The 24,337-nt window shown below is 40.0% G+C and overlaps 1 protein-coding gene across 4 annotated transcripts in view; it reads left to right on the top strand.

The window, feature by feature from the left end:
- Nucleotides 1-245: 245 nt before the first annotated feature.
- Nucleotides 246-24,337, top strand: part of KIAA1644 (KIAA1644 ortholog) — a 38,520-nt gene continuing 14,428 nt past the window's right edge. The window contains exons 1-5 of one of the 4 annotated variants that reach the window (XM_017740588.1): nt 246-370; nt 6,628-6,841; nt 13,450-13,767; nt 15,342-15,371; nt 17,099-17,625. In XM_017740588.1, the coding sequence (XP_017596077.1) occupies nt 304-370; nt 6,628-6,841; nt 13,450-13,767; nt 15,342-15,371; nt 17,099-17,114 (645 nt within the window). In that variant the 5' untranslated portion in view covers nt 246-303 and the 3' untranslated portion in view covers nt 17,115-17,625. Of the gene's footprint in view, nt 371-6,627; nt 6,842-13,449; nt 13,768-15,341; nt 15,372-17,098; nt 17,626-24,337 lie in introns of those variants that run through there. The other 3 variants (XM_017740589.1, XM_017740590.1, XM_008638563.2) reach the window with 3 other exon arrangements.

Raw genomic sequence — 24,337 nt, forward strand, 5'->3', positions numbered from 1 at the left:
AATATTCAGTAAAGACTTCATATGATTCATCTCTACTCTGGGTTAATGAAAAGTATGTAAACAGCTGTATATATCCATGGTGAAATGAGAAAGGAATTTTAATCATAGAAAGGAGAATTTATTTCACTTGTAAGTCCAGAAAAAAGTATGATATTTTTCCTACTGTTTGAAGCCATCTCATTTTACCAAAGTTTTGTGGGGAAGTGAATATTTGAACGACGAGAGGAGATGAAGCAGACACTTAATCACGATGTTGCATCTTGTCCCACAGGTAATTCTCTGATGGACCAATGAAAGCCAACGATGACAAGTTGTGGTCAACAGTCCTTGAATGTGCTGATGGTTCTGCTCTCATTACTCCTGTCAGCAGGTAACTTGCGTAATTCATCTTGTACTGATGTGTGCCACAGGGAAAATATAGTTGCAATTTAATACCGTCTTCTTACAAAACAAACAAGACCAAATGATTGTTAGTTGCATAATAAATAAATCATAGAATGGTTAGGGCTGGAAGGGACCTTCAAGATCATCTAGTTAAGAACTGGAAGCTGGAATTTGAAATGGAATTGAAAATCCACTTTAAGAAGAAAGCAGACTGGAAAGTTGAAAGAGTAGCTTAATTTCTTTTGATGTGCTATTTTTTCAGCTCACCTAAAAGAAAAGAATAATTTCTCTAACACCACAAAATACATCCATTTTGCCAAGTAACCATCCAGTGGAAGCAGAGCAAGTCAGGTTCCAGTTGTGTGTTTTTCTACGTGCACACCAGAGAATCTGAAGGATTGAACTTGCAATCCATGTAATTTTCCTGAATCTAAAGAATTGACTGGAACAGAGATGTTTCTCCTGATGCTTGGTAGTTCTGCTCTAGATGTTTGCTATTAGCACACAGAAAAAGGTGTGTGTGGAAATGTGCCAGCTGTTAGACTGAGAATCAGCTGAGTGCTCTGATTATTGGTTGTATTTGTTCTTCAGAAGTTATTTATGGCATTAGGGTTTTCTGTAATTGTGATTGAATGTTTAAAATACAATTTGAAAAGGTTCTCAGTCTAAGTAGATTTGGTCCTACAGGTGTTTAACTTGCAGTTCAATCTCTTTTATCCTCCATTCTTGAAGCAGTTTTTAGTACAAAAAGACTTCTTTTTTTTCAATCACTGCTCCTTATTCCCTTGTAGTACATTGCATCCCCAGCCACCACAGTAAAAACTTTACCAGGCACCATGTTTCTTAAAGTATCTTTGTGCTCCAGCCAAAATTGTTACTACTCAGTCTAGGTCTTTAATATTCATAAAACATTAATATTCATATCCTCACCAGTCAGTTCAAGCATGTGTTTTGTTGCCCACGGTCTCATCACTTGTTTGCAGTGTTCAAGCTGATTCTTGCTAATGATAGCTCATTATTTAGTTCTGACACAGCCCTTTTGCTAACAGTGTTATAATATCATCAATTAGACCACTCCTCTGTTCGTGTTAAATTGTTCTTTTCCTTTAGAGCCCTTCCCCTGACATCCCCATGTTTGGCACTACATTCCTAATTATGGAACTGCCCTCCTCTTCTGATGGACTGGCATCAGGCACAGGGGCTGGAGGTGCTTCTTTGTTGTCTTCTAGGCTAAAGAAATTTCAAAAATCTACCTCCCTGGTGTAGGAATGAAGTCAGTTACCAAAAAGTCTTCAATGATCAAACAGGGGTCAAACATCACAAAAATTTCCAGCTGCTCCAGCCTCTTCTGTTGATTTTTAAGGTTTCATACCTTTGCCACTCTTTATAGGGGACTTCTACTAGAGCTGTCCTGAGATCCCACTCTTCCAACCCATTTCCTCAAGATGATAGGAATACTTACGTTGGAGTTGAGTGGGACACTCTGATTGCACTGTGTATGCAAACAGCTGTGTTCAGCCACTGGTGTATTCCCTCAAACCCAGATATAAAACTACTGTTATGACTTTTTTCTCTCTCTCTTAAGAGTACTGCCTCTGAAGTGCAATGTTTTTATTTGAAACCAATTACACACAGCTTTTACTTCTTACATAATTTATCGTTGATAACTATCGGCTTTGTACTCAAACAGGGGTCAAACATCACAAAAATTTCCAGCTGCTCCAGCCTCTTCTGTTGATTTTTAAGGTTTCATACCTTTGCCACTCTTTATAGGGGACTTCTACTAGAGCTGTCCTGAGATCCCACTCTTCCAACCCATTTCCTCAAGATGATAGGAATACTTACGTTGGAGTTGAGTGGGACACTCTGATTGCACTGTGTATGCAAACAGCTGTGTTCAGCCACTGGTGTATTCCCTCAAACCCAGATATAAAACTACTGTTATGACTTTTTTCTCTCTCTCTTAAGAGTACTGCCTCTGAAGTGCAATGTTTTTATTTGAAACCAATTACACACAGCTTTTACTTCTTACATAATTTATTGTTGATAACTATCGGCTTTGTACATGTGTTTCTTATCATTTTGTTACTCCTTGGCTATTGGAATTTTATCATCTGATGGCCATTATTAGCATGTAGAGTCCAGGCTTAATTTGAAATCATCACAAGCCTTTCATGCCAGCCAAACTCTGCTCCCTCCTTGTGGAATTTTGCCACTGTCATCTGTAGGAATGGGTTTAGGTCATTGGTAACTCACAACACATTTTGCAGGAGGAAATTTATTATTATTTTTCAGCCAGCCAATGTAATTTTTCTGTCCAAGACAGATCAGTTTCCATAAAGAAGAAGTACTGGCTTTATGTAGGGAAGGACAGGGGGAGCAAAAAAAGGATGCTACTTTCACTGGAATGATAGGAACATCATTTTTAACCTGAGCTGAAATGAAAATCTAATGGCAAGACTTCCTCCGAGTGCCCCAGATTTACAGGCTTCCATCTGTAAGATCTTGCTTTACTTCCAAGTCTTTGGTATACTAAGATTCACAATCTTAGTAATCAATTTCTGGGTTGAGAATACTGAAACTTGAGGTATTTTATTTCAGTGCCAGCAAGATCACAATGACATTTTAGGGGTTGTGAACACTTACTGGTTGTACTGGGCATACAAGGTATGCATAATAAAGGGAGGAGCACCATGCAGTCATGCTGAAAGAATGACTTTCTGACCACTAACTCTTAGACTGGCTTTGCAAATGTTGATGCTTATTCATTTAAAAGATTGAAACATATTTATAAAATCGGTGATGACAACAAGACTTATATTAACAAGCAAAAATTGTCAGATTATTTGCACATTACAGCATTTTTTTCTTTGAAGTAGGAAATGAACATCCATACTGCAAGTTAACATGTGGTAAAATGCATACTTATGAATATTTCTGTGGTTCCATATGGAAAGCTCATAAACACCAGCCATTCGGAGAGTCTTGGGGCTTTAAAAATTTAGTATCTAAATTAAAAATGTGCATTAGGCAGATCTCTAACTGTGACCAGATAGGGAAGAAACAGTTTGATGTTTCCTGGCTGTGTTGTTTTTAAGGTAAAGTAGGCAAGTCTTGTGATGATGAAGCATGACAGACTATTCTCTTGAAATCAGTTGGAGCAGAGAGAGGAGTATCTGTGTCAACTGTTCAATAACAGTTTTCAAAAATAGCATGAGAATTGCACTTGCAACTCCACTTCAGACACAGCTGCACCTTTGCAACAGACAACTTAAGGCTTTTCCAGGTACAATACTTTTATCTGAAGTATTTCTATAGAAATAAGGTCCTTTGAAGCTGGGGATTTAAGCAAAGTTATTTTCAGAAAAAAAATACTTGGAAGAAAATAAATCCCACTTTTTTTATTGGCTCTCTGATCCACAGAGAAGCAAAGACAGCAATTGAAATTACACAGATTACAATAAATTGATGAAGTGTTTTCACTGTGTGCTAGGTCTGGCTGGGATGGGGTCAAGGCTGTGTTTTAGGCTGGTGACCAAAGCACTGCTGGTATCACACCACTCTTGTGGCTGGTGACAGGCTGGCACTGCTGACCCAGACTGGCCAAGGTGGTTTCTATACCATGGGGTGGATGCTCAGCAATAAAACTGGGGTGGGAGTTTATCCAAAAATTGCTCATGGACTGGCTGGCCACCAGTCTGCTGGTAACAAGTGATTGTTTTAGCATCACTTGTGCTTTGTTTTTTGTTGTTGATGGTGTTGTGAGGTTTTTTCTTATTTATTATACAGTGTTTATCTCAACCCTTGAATTTTCTCTTTGCTCTTCTGATTCCCTGGCCCATCCCACTGGAGGGGGGAGTGAGCAAGCAGCTGTGTGGTGTCAGCTGCCCAGCAGGGGTAACCTACCACACACTGACTTCTGAGTTGAGAATGTGATTCAGTCCCACATCATGCATTTATTTCATCACCAACACATTTTGCTATTTAAGGATTTGCTTAGGACCTGATGTTATCTTAGTTCTCCCTTCCTTCTGTAATGATGTTTTCATTCTCAGAGAAGTTTGGCGATCGTTTTCTTTTTAAAAAGTGCAAAGGACCACGTAGGGATCAGGGGACGCTTCCACATGTGCAGTTAAATAAAGCACTTGGTAGTGACGAGCAAACTTAACCTCGGAGGGGTAGTGACAGGACCAGAGGCCGTGGGCACAAACTGCAACCCAGAAGGCTCCCTCCAAACATCAAGAAATGCTTTTGCACTGTGAGGGGGACTGAGCACTGCCATGGGTTGCTCGTGGAGGATGTGGAGTCTCCATCCTTGGACGTACTGAAAAGCCATTTGGATGCGGTTCTGGGCAACAGGCTGCAGGTGGCCCTGCCTGAGCAGAGGATTTGCATGAGATAACCTCCAGAGGTCCCTTCCAACTGCAAACATTGAGGTTTTTCACAACATAATCCAACCTGGCACACTTTCATTATTGCTGTGTTAATTAAGGAGGGGTGCAGCAAAGCACTTGTTCAAACAAACTCATCTCTATGCAATTACATCCTTTGTGGATTTTGTGACAGAATTTGAACATGCAGATTTGTTACAAGAGTTGCAGAGGATGTTGAAAACCTGTGTCTAAACACATGTTTTTCCCAGGTAGGGCAAGAACAGGTAGGTAATTCTTTTTCTCAATATATGTATTCCTTTAGAAATGGCTGTCTTCCAGCACTTTCAGTTCCTGACTGAATTAATCTACAAAAATGATTTCTTCTTTCATGAAAGTAGAGATGCCAGCTATGTGTGTGCATACATAAATGTTTACAGTGGGCTTTGTTGACTCAAAGTGCAGTACAAATTACCTTGTTGTCAGTTTAATACTTTGGGGTTTTTTTCTAGGCTCTCTCTCTACACACAAATAAAGAAGTGATCTTCACTGTCATAATCCTTAAAATTTGTCTTGAAATTAATATATTTTATAAAATTGATAAAAGTGTTAGGAATAGGCTTTTGTTTTTCAAGCAAGGTAGAAAAAAAAGAGAATTAGACAGATAAGGTGCACAGATGCAATTGCAGATTAACAGGGGCTCTGTGCAGAGGGATACAGCGCAGTTCAGCTAAATCCGTGCAAGTCATCATGTGTAACCTCTTGGACTGGTAAACTGACAGAAAACTCATGCACCAAATTACAAGGGTTAATTCTGTCAGTCCAAAGTGACACAGCATTTATTAATTACTGTAACCTTATGAACTGCAGCTGCCCACAGCATTGCTGAGCCTCAGTTCTGCAAAGGAAAAACATTTTGCTGCTAGGAGGATTCAGACGCTACTTCTACATTTCACTTCCCTCAGAGCTTTAAGCCTTTTGGGGTGTCTGTGGGGTACATGTACCCTTGAATGACGCTGTAAGGCCTACCATGACAAAAACTGTGAATGTGGAACCAAATATTGTCTCCTAAAAGGCTTTCAGGATGCTGCATGTGGTTGCTTATGGCCATTTTGGAAGGGATCTCTATCCTGCCTCTCTGCACAATTGAGAAACTCAGGGAAACTAAGATGATAAAAGTGTATCTATGGACAGCTTCTTCTTTCCCCAAGTGAAAGTGATGCTGAAATCAGTGTAAAAAAGAAAAATGTTCTCAGAGCTGTAATAAACATGTTACATGAGAACGTCTTAAAGCGGAAACATAAGAACTCCCAGGAGCACCTGTACTTTATTAGTTCTATTTACAATTCAGAGTTGTTCGGATTTGTTATGCTGTTTGTAATGACTGTTTCTGATAAAATATTCCTGATCAGAGATTGACCTTTAGAGAAGAAGAAAAGATATCAGGAACAGTAAACCAAGTGCCATCAAACTTTTATTGCTGTTTCTACATAGACTTTTTGTTTTTATTAAGTCGTCCCAGGAGAATCAAACATGAATGTTGTTGTGTGTTATGGATATCCCTATATTTAGAACAGCAGCATGAAAACATTTCCCTAACTACTTCTGTGCCTCTTAAAGTGGAGGGCATTTTTTCCCTTCCCTTAAAACAACAAACAATGGTAATCAGAAACATAGAAACAACAAAATTCAAAATACAACGGAAGTCTGAACATTATTACCTTTAAGTACTAAATGTTATAACATTGAAAGTTCTGAAATATTAATGTTTTTCAAAAACCAACCAACAATTGTTTAGCCTTGAAAACTGAGAATTGATAACATCCAGGTAACAGAAGTGACTGACAAAGCCAATGTTGTTTTTGTTTTACAGTGCTGTCCGCGCATTTTCGGGTCTGCGAGCCGTACACGGACTACAAAGGTCGCTACCACTTTGGTTTTCACTGCCCCCGTCTCTCTGACAACAAATCTTACATCTTTTGCTGTCACCATAACAACACAGTGTTTAAATATTGCTGCAATGAGACAGAATTTCAGACTGTTATGCAGATGAACTTAACAGGGAATGCAGATGGATATATGCATAAGTAAGTAAATGAGTTTTAACATACTCTTCCCCAAACTGTTCCTGGTCTAATAAGATAGTCTGAGGTGCACTTACTGATGGAAGCAATTAGAATAATTGCATATACAGAAAACCATTACTAAAAGGTTTTTTTGTTGTTGCAGGGCTCCTAAAAGAAATAATATTTCAGCTTTGCTTTCTTTGCTTTGACGTGGGTTGTAAACGTTGCAAGGAGAGTAAAAGTTGCATATAAATGTGACAAATAAAAGGTTACATACAAAAGTTAGAAAAGTCTCTTCCCTGACCCTAATTTGATCCAAACTATGTTTAAATGTGCATCAGTAAAAATAAATCCCGGAGCTGTTCGTAGGTGAGAGGGAGTGAGCTGACATTTTCCGTATCAACCCAAATGCATTATTTGGAATCCCTGATGTTTTTGGATCTAAATCTCTTGTAGCAAATCACTGGCCTTGGGGAACAGAACATATTTGCTTTTATACCAACACTGTGTGGTCTCCTTGCCTGTTACCTGGGATACTTCCATGTTCTGCTGAGGGCTGTCCCCCAAGAAAAATGTCAGTAAGGTTTTTTTTATAAAGAACTAGGAAGTAGCAAGTAGATCTTTCTTACTGATTGCCTATTTACTGGGACAAAATCTTCACTTGGGGTCAGTTTCCTATTTAGTATTTGACATCCTGGCCACCCTAATCTGCTGTGATTTCCCTTGGCGTAATCCCCAAGGCTGAATTCCGGTCAATGTGCTTTCCCTGTCATTTTATTCTGGTATTCAGCCCCTCCAGGACAAGGAAGGGGCAGATTAAAGACAAGAGGAATCACAGTGTATGGATTTCTGTTTGCAGCAGGGATTTTGGTGTTTCCTGTGGTGCCAGTCGGTTGGGGTGTTGTATTCATCCCTATGGAAGCAGGTGCAGGGCTGTTAGGAGACGATGGTGCTGGAATACTGATGCTGGCTGGTCTAACTCACTGTGTGCAGCTGTGCTCAGCTTGTGGAGCCAGCAAAGCACTGCCTTCCCTAACAACCACTCCTCACATAGACCTGCCCAGAGAAATCTCAGTCTTGCATAGATGTAGAAGTTGCATTCTCTAAATTTACAGGTGTTAAGTGTCAATCACCCACAAAAATGGACAAAAATAGACTAGACCCTTAATAAGATAGCTTTAAATCAATGTGGATCTATACTGTCTCGTTACTTTATGTGCAGTTATGTCCTTCAGGTGAAATTTGCCTTGACTTTGTAGTGCGCCTGGGAACATCATGATGAGAACAGATCACACAGAACACTAGGAAGATAGTGTAGTACCAAGTCGATTAAAGACCATCCACTTTCTCCACCTTTTGTGCAGTCCAGACAATCCAGCAACTGGCAGCACCCTCACCTGGAGCTCCCCAGTTCTGGCACATAAATAGCTCCAGGCAACCTGGCAGAGTTTATAGCCCCAGTGCTCCCACACAATGTGTACTCTGCACATGCTAAAAAACCAGGATATGCTGCCCCTTTGAGTAGTGGGCTGACCCTGCTCCCTCAGCAGCCCTGGATGTCGGAGAGGTTCTCACAGGACTCTCAGAGCATAAGGGCTCTGCAGGTAGTCACAGACAGAACCAGAATCTGCTGCACAATTAGAGTGGTAAAAAGAGCCTCAAGAATGGCCTCATGTGGCTGCTGCCCCGCACACTTTTCCAGGTCTTTGTCCTGCACACAGCAAACTTGTTTTATTCCCCTGTAAACCCTGCACCAGCAGTGCTGACCAACCTGTCTCACAGAGGTCAGGATGTTACCATCAAAGGCAGTTCAGACAAGCACAAAGACAGTGCTTCAGGCTTTTCTCAGTGTCTCAGCAGCTACTCCGTGTAGTCATGACCAGAGCTTACTCAGGTAAGGCTCTTCTGCCCTTCCTTTCACCAGCAACCTGGAATGTGGAGGGCAACCAGCCCCTTTCCAAGGCAGAGGAACAGATCCAGGCTGACTGCAAAAGATGCCCTGAGACACAGTGCACCTGCACATGTGCACACACCACCAGAGAAATAAATCCAGGGCTCATCATATCACAGGGCTGTTGTGTATGTGAGCAGTTTGGAAAAAAAAGGAGTTTGATATTCTGTGAACTACAGCATTTATTTCGATAAAAATATTTAGAGCAAAAGGTATTATATTAGTTTTCATGTAGAACTGTTTTTTAAAAGTCACCTTATTCAGCTGTGATGGTGAAAGAGGTACCTGTGTAGTTTTTGTTGGTAAGATTTGTGGTTGAGAACCACCTGCAGACTATTTACCACCCAGTCCAGGATTTCCTGGGGACATCAGCTGTGTGTGAACTTTTGCAAAGGTGTGTGACATCATACTGGATACAATAAAAAGCCTCTGGGGCTGTAGCGTAGAGAAGCTCAGGAATGGAACTGGTATTGCCTTGTTCCTCAAACATCACTTCTGATAAATCTGTCAGGACCGGGAAAATGAAGAGATGCTGCTTCCTACGTAAAACTCCACCAATGGAGTGAGGCAGACAGGAGAGAGATCTCCTCACCCTGAGCTCAGTAACTTTGGTAGAAAACTTCCTGGTATTTTTAGAAGGAGCAGAAAGAAGTGAACCCTACATGCCTACATTAAAAACATTGCAAAAAGCTTCTTACTTAATACTCTGACTTTATTTAATGTACACGATAGTTTGGATTCTGATGCATCCAGGGTTCAGTTTACAGTGACAAAGTCAGCTCTTTGTTTAGATCTAATTTCACACACCACTGAAAAAAATTCTGATGAAATTGTACTGTGGCTGGGGAGAATAAGATATGGGAATAGCAATGAACTGAAAAAAAGGATTATAGTTTTCAGGGAAGACTGATTCAATATTATTGCTTGGTTTATTTCAGTATTATTATTTGGTTTATTTTTCCCCTTAGCCATTCTTGTGATCACCAAAACAAATTTCTGGTTTTATAACACAGTTGGGGGAAAAAGTTAATGAAGTGACTTGTGACTTCTTTGTTACAGCACAGCTGAAAAGGCACGTTTGTCTTCACCAGTCCCACAGTGCAAATATAACCATGTTTATTTACGTTTTTCCATTACTGTAACACAATATTTCTATGTTTTTATAAGAGCAAAAGATGGGAGTATTATATCCTTGTAACCATGCAGATTAATCAGTCTATAATCTTTTTGAATGTGAATGATTCATTTAGTATTAAATATAGAAATACAAGCTATGTCTAACAGACAGAAAAAACTCTGTAATCCAAAGTATTTTCCCTCAGAACCGTCTAAGAAATTGTTTAACTATTCTTAAACTAGATTCAAGTGAATACTATTTTTATCTAGTTTTCAGAGTCAGGTTTTCTGTTGTGCATGTTTAGGTGGATTATCAGCAGTACTGCTATGATAGGGGTCCTTAATCTGATACTGGAACAATGTTCTGGTAGTCTGTGGTGTGTGTATCTGTGTTTTTCCTTATCTCTTAGTCCAGTTTTGCATAGTGGAATGGCTTTTGCACACCTCATTCCAAGCAATGGGAGAACAGCATAGCACCATGGTACCGAATACTATTTGCTTAGATACCACTCAGAGCATCATCTTTACAAGAATGAGGGGAAAAAAAAAAACAACAAACCAAACATCAATCCCACTACCAACTGTTGCAAAAATATGTAATTTGGCAGGGAAGACCTCTTAGGTAGAGCAGTAACAGATTCCTCAGGAAAATTCAGGATTGGACAAAGGCCTGGAGACAATTATAAAAGAAAAATAAGGCAGGGGGAAATCTCATTTAAAGTGTAGATGCAAAAACTGCACTGGTCTCCTCAGTAGCCAGGATGTAACTTTGCATTTCCTAGGGGCAACACTTACTGTTACTCCTCCAAGGAACAGCTCCTTTTAGGGAGAACGGGAAGAAACCATTTCAGTGACCATGTGCCCACATTTAAACTCTGCAGCTGTAGAATTCAGCCCACAATTGTTTAGATTTGTTGGTTTTTTTCAAACCTGAATTGCCAAATGAGTTATTTTTTGTTCATGTGCTGCACATAAAACTCAAGAAAATCTACTAAAAAGATATAGGCTAGTCCATAACCAGCTTGTCATCTGTCTCAAAAAGTGAATGAATGAGATAGATGCAACTTGATCCACCCTGTAATGGAACAAACCCCTTTAATTTGAATCTCAGCAAATTTGGAATCTGTTCACACTTTAGTTTTGATAAAATTTGAACTTGTGCCTAAAAGAAGAGGAAAACCAGATTGCAAGAATAAACTTTGACAATTAAATCATTCAGGTCAGTGAAATGAGAGCAAGTCCTAGAAGTTTTTGGATTCCGAGTTCTGTGTTTCTGGCCTTACTGGTTTTCTGTGTAAATAAGATTGTTTGTTTTCTAATGAGGACATCTTGATTTGCAGGACAGTTTTAAATTTTACTAAAATTAGTAGCCATCAGAAAAATTAACGTTTTCTACCACCTTAATAGTTGGAGAAACAGAAAACATCCAAGTATGGAATATCCTTCCGTGTACTGAACATACTACTTACTATTTTTGCTTGTGATTTTTCACAAGGCCCTTTTGATAGTGCTGTTGTGCCATTGTTAGTTACTGTGAAGCAGCCTTTCATTTTTGTACTTGTGAGGAACAGCTGTTATTTAGGAGGAGTAGATGAGTAACTTACATATTGGCATGATTAAAAAAGCACTGCTTTTAATTGGAACCCTCAAAATAGCTCTAATTTTCACTAATCAAAATTTTGGTGGATGAAATTAAATACCTAAAATACAAACAAATTCTTTTGAGTTCATGATAAGGAACATGATAAGAGGTTTCTGCCTCTCACCTTGTTGCTGAAACAAATGTTTTCTTAGTGTGGGTCAAATACAGCTCACCTGTATACAAAATGGATCCTGTTGGCATTAATGATGAGCGAGAATGGGATTTGTCCGAGTGCATTCCTTCCTGACTTTTCCAGCCTTCACTTCCCTGTTTGTTTAATATTAACAGAAAACAGAAGAGTTTACCCCGATAGGAATAAATTTACTGGAAGTCAAGAGCAGCACTGCTGAGAAACCTGGATTAACCAGATCATGTTCTACTTTCAAGTGCCTGAACTGCAGATTTTAGTGCATTACATTAAGGTCTACCCTCTGTTGTGTGAAGTTAGGCTTGCATGTGTAAGTCTTCAGCAGAGGCAAAGAACCTGGAGTTAAGGGTTTTCAGAAGCATTATATTTTGCCTACTTCCAATCCTCCTGGAAATTTACTGATTCATTTTTTTTTTAATTCTAATTCTAGGCTTGTATAGTCATAAAGTTATACAGGAAGAGAGCCATTAATAACTTGGACGTTCTTCTTGTTACTTAGTTATTTGAAATGGAACCTCATTTAATGTAAGGGCATTATAGCCGTGTAGTGGAAAAATCATTCCCTGGAGGGAAGAATCAGTCTCTTGAAGTCCTGACAGACAGCAACTCAGAAAGTAAAATTCTGATTTCTTGTTTCAAATCCTGATTTTTTTTTAAGTATAAAATGGAAGAGTCATACAGTAGTTTAAATAGAAATGAAAGTTCAAAGCAGAGTCTTGAAATCTTTTGATGCAGCAAGGCTGGGGGCCATGTTTTTAAAATATCAAAATATCCTTCTGGCTTGCATGTATAATGTCTTCTCATCCTTCTTTTCTTCTTGCAGCACTTCCATTGTGATCAATGTCCTGCTAAAATATGACTGGTTTCTCTGATTGGCTGTGAAAGGAGAGCATGGTTGAGTGTGTGTTCAGTTTTGAGTTCAGCTCCATGGAGATGTGGGTTGCCCACCGATTACTCCGATATATTTTTTCTCTGAGACTGCCTTCCTAATGACATTTTTACTAACATCCCTTCAGCTTCCTCTTGGTTTTACAGTCTCCAGTACATGTACTTCCACATCAGCTCATGGGTCTAAATCAGCCTTTTTTTGCTTTCTACCTAACAATCTCATTTTTATACATTTCTTTCCTTCTCACTTCTGACCTCATCCTCCCCACTCACACAGTTTCCAATCCAAACTGCATTTACTCCTGACAGTCATTTTTCTTTTAATAATACTTCATCTCCAGCAGGGTATTAGCACTTCCTCCCCTTTTTGATTTCCAGATTTTTGACCCCTTATACCTTTTCCTCCTGTTCCTCCCCCTTTCTTTTAGTATCTTGAGTCACCTGTCACAGCTTTACAGCTCTCTGCACCATATAATTTTCATGGCCTTTATATATATATACACATTATAACTACACTGACACACACATTTCAGTGAGTACTTCCTGTGAAATGCATTGTCTAACACGATTTTGCCAATGTTCTTCCTTCCTAAATTTATTACCAGCTTATTAAGAGGTCTTTAGCAGCCACTCTGGAAAGCCTGTACACAGATGAGAAGGACAAATAAAAATCCTTGTACGAGAGGTGGCCTTAGTTTTTTTAAAATCATGCCTATAGCAGTATTCATATTGAAAAAAATAACTCATTTTAAAAGACATGTGCTTAGAACAAGATTTTGTTTCAGCCATCTATATATAATTAATGAAACAAACAACCTTCATGAACTAATACAGTGACCACTACTGAGAGAACTTTTTTGTTGTCCCTTTTCTTCCTTTCACAGCAACTACAGCGCACTGTTAGGAGTGTGGATCTATGGCTTTTTTGTGGTGATCTTACTGATACTGGACCTTTTATATTACTCTTCAATGAACTATGACATTTGCAAATTTTACCTGGCCCGCTGGGGAATCCAGGGAAAGTGGATGACACAGGGACAGAGACGATGGATTAACCCTGCTCAGGACCCAAGACAGACACAGCCTCAGCCAGAGACACAGCCTCAAACTCAGCCCCAGCCCCGAACATCACAGACAGTACACACTTTAAAAGGAGATGCTTTAAGCCCACCCCTGGTGTCTTTTCAGAGTACATCTGCCTGGTAAGTAAGCTAATCCATACTGACACATATTCTTTTGCTGTTTTGGAGTGTGAACAATTACCTGTGTTGGGAAGTGCCTGTGAATTCAGGCTGAGCAGCACCATTTCTAGCACATAATTCTTTATTATATCATGACCTGTCCTACAGAATTACTGCTTAGGAGTAATGTCTGACTCTGGACTATATTAAGACATCTTTTAATCCTTTTAGAGAAACAGGTGCTGCCATCTTTCAGCGCTAAACAGTTTTACTACTCTGTAGTGCAAATAAACTACAAATCTGCATCAACCATTATAAAAGCCATTTTAATCTGGTTTCAAAGACTGATTGCTATGTGTATCTGTTGCTCTGGTTTTAAAAGACTGTAAAAATAGCGACGTTGGAATAGCTCCAACGTGAGATGTCACAAATCCACTCTATTCGTGGCATAAGACACAGAAACATAAAAACCAGGTTAGTTTTTTATATGCATAGCCAAAAAAGCTTTGCTTGATCTCATTTGACAGAGTGACACAAGTAGGCTACTGTAAGGTTAAATGCTATGAAACCAAGACAAAACCTCCCAAAAAAAACCCCTCAGACCAAAAGGGAGAAAGATCTGTGGGAGCAAGCAGAACCTGCAGTATAAATAGAAGAAATTAAACACAGATAGCCATGGGAAAAAATGACATGGAATTATTTTGGACTGGTTTTGCTGTAGAAAAGGAAAGCAAAGGGAGAGAGCTGAGTTAAACATTTCTCTGAAAAAGGTGTCAAGAAAGGCAGGGACTTTTTTCTTGGCAAGAAAGCATTAGGATTTGGAAGGATGCAGAGAGAGTACCAAGTCACCAGTGTATTTTAGAGGAGTTCCAGAAGGCTGAGCTTTGAGTTTTGGCAAAATAAAGTGATCTAAGAATGTGCAGGGTGAAAAAGATGATGACAGTTCCTGGAGATGTGGAGCACATACAGCCTCAGCACTGATCTCAGTCTGAAACCTCTGTGTATTGCTGTGTTGCAGATGGGACGATAACAGTGATGGTCCTTTGATTTCATCATTTGCCCCTTAATTTTAAGTGTAAATCCAGAGCAAATAGAGTTGCAGATTTGTTGCAATAGAGAAAGAAGTGATGGTTAATTTGGTGAAAGAGGAGGTTGCTTGGCACTGGAGGCAGTGCTGGATGTATCCCGTGGAGATCAGACTTAAGGGCCATTCCAGCAGCTCTTGCTCAAACAGAAGAGTTTGAGGCTGCTACTTAAGAGAGAGAATTGCTTGTGCTTTGTTGTAAGCATCCTTCTTTTCACTTCCTCTTTCCTTTTTCTTTCCTCTAAGTCTTCCAGCTTTTTTGCACACTGATTTCCCAGTCTCCAGCTGAAATTGCCATGTATGTTAAGAACTACATTTGTAGTAAAGTAATCGTATCCTGGCTTAATACGTGTATGTGTACATGTACAAAAATGACTGCATCTGCAAATTTATATACTATTAGTCTGCCATAACATTGTAAATTGAAACCATTCAATGTTCTTGAAGGCTTGATTGCTGGTTACTTCACGTGACTGACTCCTGTTGTTCTGTTTCTTTGCTTTTCCCGAAGCGTTAAGCGGGCAATGTATGTTAGGATCAGGTGAGCGCATCCCATATGCTCCTTGTCCTGTATTGGCAGGAGATGAGCATTGATAAGTCACTCCAGTAACACTCACTTCTTCCCCAGTGAGCTGTTTGTGCTCTCCTCAGTTCCCATAAAATTGTTCCTTTTTTTTCCCCTAGTCCTCTCCTTGCTCAGTGGAAGAAAAAAGTAGATGTTTCCCTGTCAAAACCCTATTTATCCCCTGTATTTTAGCATGTAAAACACTAGAGGAGGTGCCACATTTTCATTCTTGTAACCTGCAACTTTTGGAACTCAGAGCCCATGAACCAAGAGCACAGATGATTCAGTCTGAGTTGGATACAGAAAAAATAGCAATAGGCACTGGTGATCACAGGCAAGATGTTTAGCATGCAAAAGAGGATTTTGAGTAAACAGCTCCCTCAGAAAATGACAGATTTGTGTACTACAGCAATTGCTAAAAGAGTGGGGAGTGGGTTGCCTGGCTATTTATTTCTCTGTTAGATAATCTGCAGGTTATATAGATGAAAATATGGTAATTTTGACCTACAGAAATTAAGCTTTGTTTCAGAGTCTGATTTTCTGCAGCAGTCTATATTTGATGAATGACCTCAGTACAGTCTTCTCAAAATGTAACTATACTATCAGTGATGAAGTGCAGTGGACCTACTGGATTTATAATTTCAATCACCATTTTCAAAATTATTGAATCTGTTAAAATACTGGTTTTAAATTTTCTATCTGAATTTCCATTATGCTAGATGATGACACCTGCTTTGTTAACACACCGGGTTTCCAGTCTAAAAAAATCAACTTTTCAGTTTATGTTGCCATTTTAATGTGTCCTAAACTTATCCCAGATTTTCAGTCTGAAAGAGAAAATAAGCATTTTTCTTTAGCATCTCACAAACACAGTATGTGTGTGTGTATGTATATATATATATATATATATATATATATATATACAGGTGATATCATACCATAAGAATGGTTCCTGTGGACAGATGAGCATTTTGAAAATGCAGAATAGATCTTTTAATCCTGAGAGGTATGAATAATACCCCCAGGCATAAAAAACTTAAATACTGTTAAAGACATTTTCCGAAACAGTTTTCCAGTTTCCGTGATGACAGATGTTGTTGAAGTTGTTAACTTCCTGTACTACATTCATCTGAGCACAATTAAAAATATGCCCATTCTAGAAGACACTACATGATGATAATAGGAAAGTGATTCTTGCAAATGCCTTGAGTACTGCAGAGAACTGACAGTGTAAGAAGCTGTCCCAAGAAGGATGTCAGGATTAACCTATAGTTTGTAAAGCAATTTTCAGATCTCCCTGGGTTTTAAAAATTATGTAACTGCTTTTTATTTCAGCATTTCGTTCCTTGCCCTAGTTTTAAGTGCCATGACTTGGCAATGAATTGGGTATGTCAGAGAGAAAAATCAAGCAAGTAGTAGTATAGAGTGGGTAGAACCATCCCTATGATGTTTAAACATTTTGTCACAGTGGATCACTTCATTGTTTACTTGAGACAAAGAGAGCCATGTATAGCCATAATATTATTATAAGTAAAGAGGTCTGGAATCCATTAGGCAAAGCTGCTGCCTGCTCTCACAGTGTTGTGCAAGGACAGGAAGGAAAATCATTAATCTCAGGAGCATACAACCCCGTTTGGACTAATGTTGCTTCGTCCTGTAGTGTGTGGATTGTGCAGCCCAACTAATGCTGATTTCTTCTTTAGTATGAAAAGCATCTGAGGGCTGCCCAAGGCCTGTGTGGGCTGAAGGTCCTGGTGGACGTACCTTCTGAAACCCCAACGCCGTCACAGCCCGCGCGTGCCCGAGCTCACACAGCGCTGGCTTCCCTCGTGGGCTGAGGGGCACGAGCTGGGCTCTTCCACACTCGCTGGCCTGAGGGAGAACCTGCAGCCTGGTTACCTGAGCAAGCTGTAACAGCTGGAGATGGAACTGCAACAAGCAGCAGGCAAATTATTTCTACTGCTCAGCAAAGTAAAAGCCAGGGCGGTGATAAAACGAAACATCGCAAGTTGGGGAATCGAAATTCTGGCTGCTGAAGCAACTTGTTCTCACAACTGTGGGAATATTGTTAATTAATAGTAATTAAAATGGTCAGACTAGAAAGGAAGATCACATTAAGAAGCGTGAGAGGGAGACCTGATCACTCTGCCTTGCTCTGATGATGTCAAACTCCTCCCGCCCTCCATCAAGGATGCAAATCACAGGGAATAAATACTGTCTCCGAGTCCAACACCTGCCTCTGTGTTCCCTGCCTTTCTGCACCACAGCAGGCAGAGGCAATGCCTGTGATCACACACGTGCTCTGTGACTCCCAGTTTCAGAAACCTGCTGCTTGTGTAGAATCAGGAAAGGTAGCAGCCCAGCAGGGTTAGCCCGTGTTACTTCCTTTACACAGCTGGAATGGATTAGGCAAAGGCAAGTCTATTTTACTTTCCCTTATAAAATGCTGGAATCTGCTTTTGCTGTGAATTCCTCTGGGGCACTTTGTCTTTTGGACAACAAATGGAATAGTTTTTAGCTTGCTGCTATTCACCTGCTTCTTGACACCTCTTCAGATGACTACCAAAGCACCTGAGAGAATAAAGCCTATAAAAATACTGGCAGAGTTTAGGAGCCAGAGTTTAGGTAACTGAGCCATGTCCACAGCAGCTGTACTAAAAACACATAAATATTTTGCCGGTGGCTAAAAAGACTGTGTGAAAGAATTTGCTTTGATACCAAATTTTGAAAGAGGATCTAGACTATCACTTCAGTGCTTCCTTCAGTGGTTTCTAAGAGCGCAATCTTACCTGTGTCATGGGACACTGGTGCTGCAGTGGGTCACTGTAAACACAGTCCACCACAATCATGAGTCATTGTGGTGACAGAGGAGTCTGTGCAGGGGCTGCTCTTGATTCAAGTTATTTGCAGTAACCAAGGGGAAAAAAGCTGCCTCTTTCCATTTTAAGTAAATAAGAAAGATCTTAACTTTACATTTGCAAAATCACTGAACAGGAATAGAATGGTGCTGTTTTAAAGACGCAAAATTTTGCATCATAGGGCCAAGCACACTTTTTATGTAGAGCCCCCACCTAGACTTTTATGTTATACTCAGACTAAATATGGCAAATCAGAGCACCAGTACTTGTTTGGGTTTTTTAAAAAGATGTAAAGAAATAAAATTGAATACTTACGTGCTTTTATGAAAGAACTGTCTGGGAATTGACATCAGCTGGAAAATCTGTTTACAAAGATTAGGTGAGGCAGTATCTACCATTATCTGTGCGCCTCCAGTCCCCTTGGAATCGATTGGGTTAGAATAACAGATACATTCAGCAGTATCTTCTTTTAAATATTCTTACCTTGCTTGCTGGGAACTACATAACTGTAAAAATAGAAATTAGCTCTACCCCAACCCAAACCAGCACATCAGGGCAGGAAATCACAAACACACAGTGGGCTTGGAAGCAAACACCTCAAAATCCGCAGTGCTCCGAGTCTTGTTTGCTTGCCTCGATACTACAACATGCAAATTATTGGGTGATTTTGGTTCTATCATTTGCATTTAAATAGTTCAAGTTACTGAGTGCCTGCTTGCTTCCTTCCTTGTGTTTAGAAATTAACTGTTACCATGTGAAGTTAAGCCAAGATGCAAGGTTTTTTGTCTGCTTCAATCTAAATCTTTGTGTACATTGATATGCACAAACTGCATCTTTTGTTGATACATATGTAGTACATATTGTTCATTTCATGCCATATTCTCCTTTTCCTTTGGCTCCATAAATTATAGACCCCACACTGATTTCTCTGTATTCCTAACTTCAGCTTCATGGGATGCAGGCTGATTGATACTCCCTATTTTAGCTGTTTCTCAGCCTTTTCATCGAGTTGGGACTATTGCATTCATCAGCTTCAAGGAAGACTTTCTTTTAAATGGACTGTACAGTTGAAGCAGTTTAACTTAAATATGGTAATGAATTGTGAGAAAATAGTAACTAGGCCAGAAGGTTATCTGAATATAATTGCTGAATGAACTCTGCACACTGAGAAATGAAATCTAGTAAAATTACTGGAAACCAGATCTGAACATCTTCCATATTTGAATTTTCTCATCCACTCAAGACAGAATTTTTTGCAGTGAGAGCATTACCTCATCTCCATGATACAGATCTGGAATGACACCACTGAAGTGTCAGATAGCAGCATAAAATTTATGTGAAATCAGAAGGCTCCAATTAAACCCACAATTTCACTGCATAATGTCACAACACTGTACCATCACACAGGAAGGAGTGTGACAACCCAAATTTTATCAACCAATTCCATCTCCTCTGTCCCAGTAGAAACCAGTAAACTTGAAAAGACTCTATAAATATTTTGGTAGTTATAGAAGTCCTGCCCCTTGCATCCTCTTAGGTGCCAGATGCTCAATAGCAATTTTAACAGCCTGTACCTGTTTTACATATTTTAAATATGCACAGAAAAGTAAAATAACCTCCTCACTTGGGTTCTGAAGTATGACAGAGAAACTTTAGCATCAGCCAAAGATATTTCCAGTGGTAGAAAGAATTAAAGGGGAGGTGTTGAGGAGCTGGAGTTAATGATCTAAATGGACAAGCCTTATTTTATGCAAAGTGGCAACAGGATTTTTGAGTAGGAGATTTAGTGTAATTCATTGTTCTGAACTGAAAGAAAGCACTTTTCAAAAAGAAAAAAGGAAAAATATATAGTCAGGATATTGCTCATCATGAGTAGTTTAAGCCCCAGAGAACGACTTAAAATACCTGCAAAACAACTATCTATGTACACTTTGTGCTTTTAACAGAAGTGAGAAGGGAGAAGGAAAAACAAGATAAGAGTCTCTGAAGTAAGATGCCATTGCTTTCACCTTGGAGAATGAACTCCCAATGTATATTTTGGATGTCAAAAAAACAAGTAACTCCCTAAACTTGAGGAGGAACAAACGGGTAATAGAGCTGAAGATCCTGTGCTGACCTATTTATTATTCTCAGAGTTATTATTAAACAAAAAGCCATATGTAATAAATAACCCTTCTATGGGGTAGCAAAAGATCTTCTAAGTAAGCTAAAATTTCCGTGTGAAACGATGGCATATTATGGGATACCAGGCATTAATGAAAACATCAGAAACTTACGTGATTATGCTCAAGGCAGGACCATAAATGGTAACAATGTCAGACAATTAATTTCAGTGAGAGCTGAGGTCAGGAATCTACCACATCATTACTTTTATTGTCCCTGTCCCCTGATGAGATCATGATGAAAACAACCACAGCAGTCATTTCATCAGAGAAGTGCTGAAACATGTCTGTATGACCTTGGTTTTATAATTATGTTTCACTGAACAACCAGAAATTAGACACAGTTTTTCATTATTAGCAAGATATCAGATATATCTTGGCTGTTTCAGTCTCAAAAGCAAAAAAAAATCAAGACACATTGAGATCTGAGTCATTTTACTCTTCATTGAGACATGAGAGAATGCTGTTGTCAATCAGGAAACAATTTTCAGGAACTTAAAGTGTTTTGGGGAAGTTACATGATCAACACTGTCATAAATACATACGGCACAGGCGTCTACAATTCACTGCAGACAAAAAACACCTCTGAGGAGAGTTTGAAATCCACATCAAAAGTTTCTCAAAAGTGTGCAATGCTGAGGAGATAAAACCAGCTTAGGACATGAAATGGCAGGAATGTGACACGTCACTGGAACACAGTAAGAAATGCTGCTAAAGTTAGTCCCACGTCAGGTGATAACATGATCCCAAAGCAGAACAGGTGAGGTACATTCCTTCAAAGTGGAAATGAGTTTAATCAGCACAACATCCTGTAGCCTCCAGAGAACAGCAGCAGAGGAATAACTGGTTGAAACTTGGCACCCATCATAATATACAGGACGGTAAAAAAGACGTGTAAAAAGTGGTTATGCGTGGAAATAGGCTACTTTACTTCCCAGTAGCAAGTAGGATTATCTGTTTTCTGGTGTTTCTAGGTAGTGGGAAACTTTGCTTAGGCTCCACGGAATCTCAGAGGTGGAATTATGGGGGAGACAGACCTATTGACAGGAAATGTTAAAGGCAGCAATGGAAAGGTGTTTGCACAGTGGTTCACAGCAGAAAAATGACTGTGGGGCTCAAATCTGGAAGGGAACAAGCTCCACCTACAATTTTTCTTCGTGAAGGACTGGTGCTCTAGTACATCAGGGAGGATTTTATGCACAAAGGAGTCGTCCTAGTTACAGGAATTGTGTGTATTAATGAGCTGATCGTATCCCTGAGCTGAGCTGTGCTGAGCACACGGCACACAGGCTCCCTCCTGTCTGCTGGAAATCATGGCTGTCACGTGGAAAAGGAACTGCTTCATCAAGAATTACAGTAAATTAATTAAACAGTCATTAACTATATTCTGCATTGATTAGTGATACAGATTTTAATCACTCACGCAGAGGCAAAGTAATTTTCTATGGCGTTCAGTCTTTGGAAAGTGGTGAGTCACAGGGAGCTGCTGATCCCAGCCCCTGTTACCTGCTCATCTCCAGCACTGCTTCACCAAAAACATTCTGAAGAAATTGTGACTGGAAGGCAGCCAGAGATCAGCCTTTCACTCACCAGAAGCCTCCCAAACTTCTCTTATGCTGCTGAAGTTAACAGCAACCAGAAGAACACCTGCTTAATTTGCATTTTAAGACATTTTAAAGGAAATTACATGACGAACTGAGAGTTGACTCCATTTTTTTTTTTAATATTCACTGAAACCTCTCAGAGCATAACAAAAATAGGCATCTCAAAAAGACCCCCAGTGTTTGCATGAACAACTAAAAGAAGACAAAAAACTGTCAATGTGTTTTTGTAGGTGTTTTAAAAATATTACCTAGCTGACATGCTCCTGAAGAAAAAAATGGAAGGTTGGTTCAGCCTTGGGTTGACTCTTCCTGTCTTTTCCTTGGCAATACATAAAGCAAAAGTAGAAATACCTGAAGCAGTCCAACAATCATACTTGGCTGCAAGGGGTGGGTTTTGAAGGAGTTAAGAGACAAGTGAGATAATAGGAAAAGAACACCTTAAGCATCGGGATGATGAGGAATAATCCCCATCTTCCCATTCTGAGTCCTAACCTTGCAGTGTTTGTTACAACAATAAATTTCACCTGTGAGGGCAATAGCTGCCTCCATTTAATTTTTCTCCTTTTATTCTAGTTAAATAAGTGCAGACATGGTCTGGAATGTTTAAAAAACTTAGTAAAAATGAGCTAGGGGATTGTCTGGCTTTATTGTTCTCAGAGGCTGCTGGCTGGAGCTGGAGCTAGTGCTGTTGTTACCACAGGAGTCTGTGACTCCTTAGTAGGTTGTGGTGTGTTTATCTACACCGTGCTTGGGTGACCCAGTCAGCTCCTGGTGCTTCCATTTGGCAGAGGAAATGGAGAACTTACCTGGTTTTATCTGTGAGGGCCGCACTGAAAATATTTGGCAATACTGCCATTGTTCTAGTATGTGTACAATTTTGTGATGGTTTGGGTAACAGCACAGCTCCCTCTCCAGTGCTCTGTTGTAGGCACTGCTGATGGAGAATATCCTGGAACTATTTGAAATACCCAGTGATACAGCAGGTAACTCCTCACCATCAGTTTCTTACACAGTATGATGGCTAAACCAGAAAATAGAATTCTGGAGTGCACAGAGAGGAGATGCCAATTCGAAGTAGGGAGCTGTTGTCTCACGAGTAGTGGGGAGATTGCTAGAGGGAAACACCACCTTCCCTAAGGCCTGTAGCAGGAAAAATCCTAGTGACAGATGGGACAGCATTCTGAAAGAGCTGTGGAGCTTACATGACTTCTCAAAAGTTGGTCAAACTAAGAAGTTTAAGAAGCTCAAGGCTAAAAGGCAATTTTAACTCAGTCTGTAAATTCTTCGTGGTAAGGAGATTTAAGATAGCAGAGGGCTGTAGCAAACAAAGACAGAAAAAGATCCAATACCTGGATGATCTAATTATACAAATCTTTACTGGTGATAAAGAGCAGGATTAAACTCAGTCAATGTAGCCATCTAAAAGTCCTGTATGTACTAGTTATCCTCACTAACACATCGAAAGAGGCATTTCCAGGGGGTTATTCGTTCCACCTATCTTAAGATGGATGAAATTGCTTGGAAGCCTGGCTTGATTTATTTGTTTGACATTACGCTGGAAGATGAGTTTAGAGAAGTCGTTTATCCAGCTGAAATTTGCCAGTGAGACTCATCTCCTCCAAACAGGCATTTCTTCTAAAGTTGGCAGTTGGTCAAGGAAGTGTCTTGAGATGCAGCAGAACACCCATTACTTGTAAATTTAAAATTGGCAAGGGAGCTTGTGGAATATAAGCAACAGTGGGAAGAACAGGAAGCTAGATCTGCACAGCTGGCCAAACTGAGCACCCTAAGAGAATGGCTCTTCAAAAATCTGACTTGTCTGGGGAACAGGTGAGGCTGCAGTCCCAGAAGACTCACACCAACATCAGTTTTCATAGAATCATTGGACTGGAAAAGACTCTTTAAGGTCCAACCGTTGCAGCAGCACTGCCAAACCCACGTTCCCAAGTGCCACATCCACGTGGCTTTGAAATCCCACCAGGGATGGGGACTTCACCACTGCCCTGGGTAGCCTCTGCCAGTGCTTGACAGCTCTTCCAGTGAAGAAATTTCTCCTAATATCCAACCTAAACCTTCCCTAGTACCACTTGAGGCTGTTTCCTCTTACCCTATTGCTTATTACCTGGGATAAGAAACTGACCCCCACCTGTTTTCAGCCCCCTTTCAGATAGTCGTAAAGAGCAACAAGGTTCCCCCTGAGCCTCCTTTGCTCCAGGCTGAGCCCCTTTCCCAGCTCCCTCAGCCCCTCCTGCTGCTCCAGCCCCTTCCCCAGCTCAGTTCCCTTCTCTGGACACGCTCCCACCCCCCAAAGACTTTCT

The sequence above is a fragment of the Corvus brachyrhynchos genome, unplaced genomic scaffold, assembly GCF_000691975.1.
Source record: "Corvus brachyrhynchos isolate BGI_N302 unplaced genomic scaffold, ASM69197v1 scaffold317, whole genome shotgun sequence".
NCBI lineage: Eukaryota > Metazoa > Chordata > Aves > Passeriformes > Corvidae > Corvus > Corvus brachyrhynchos.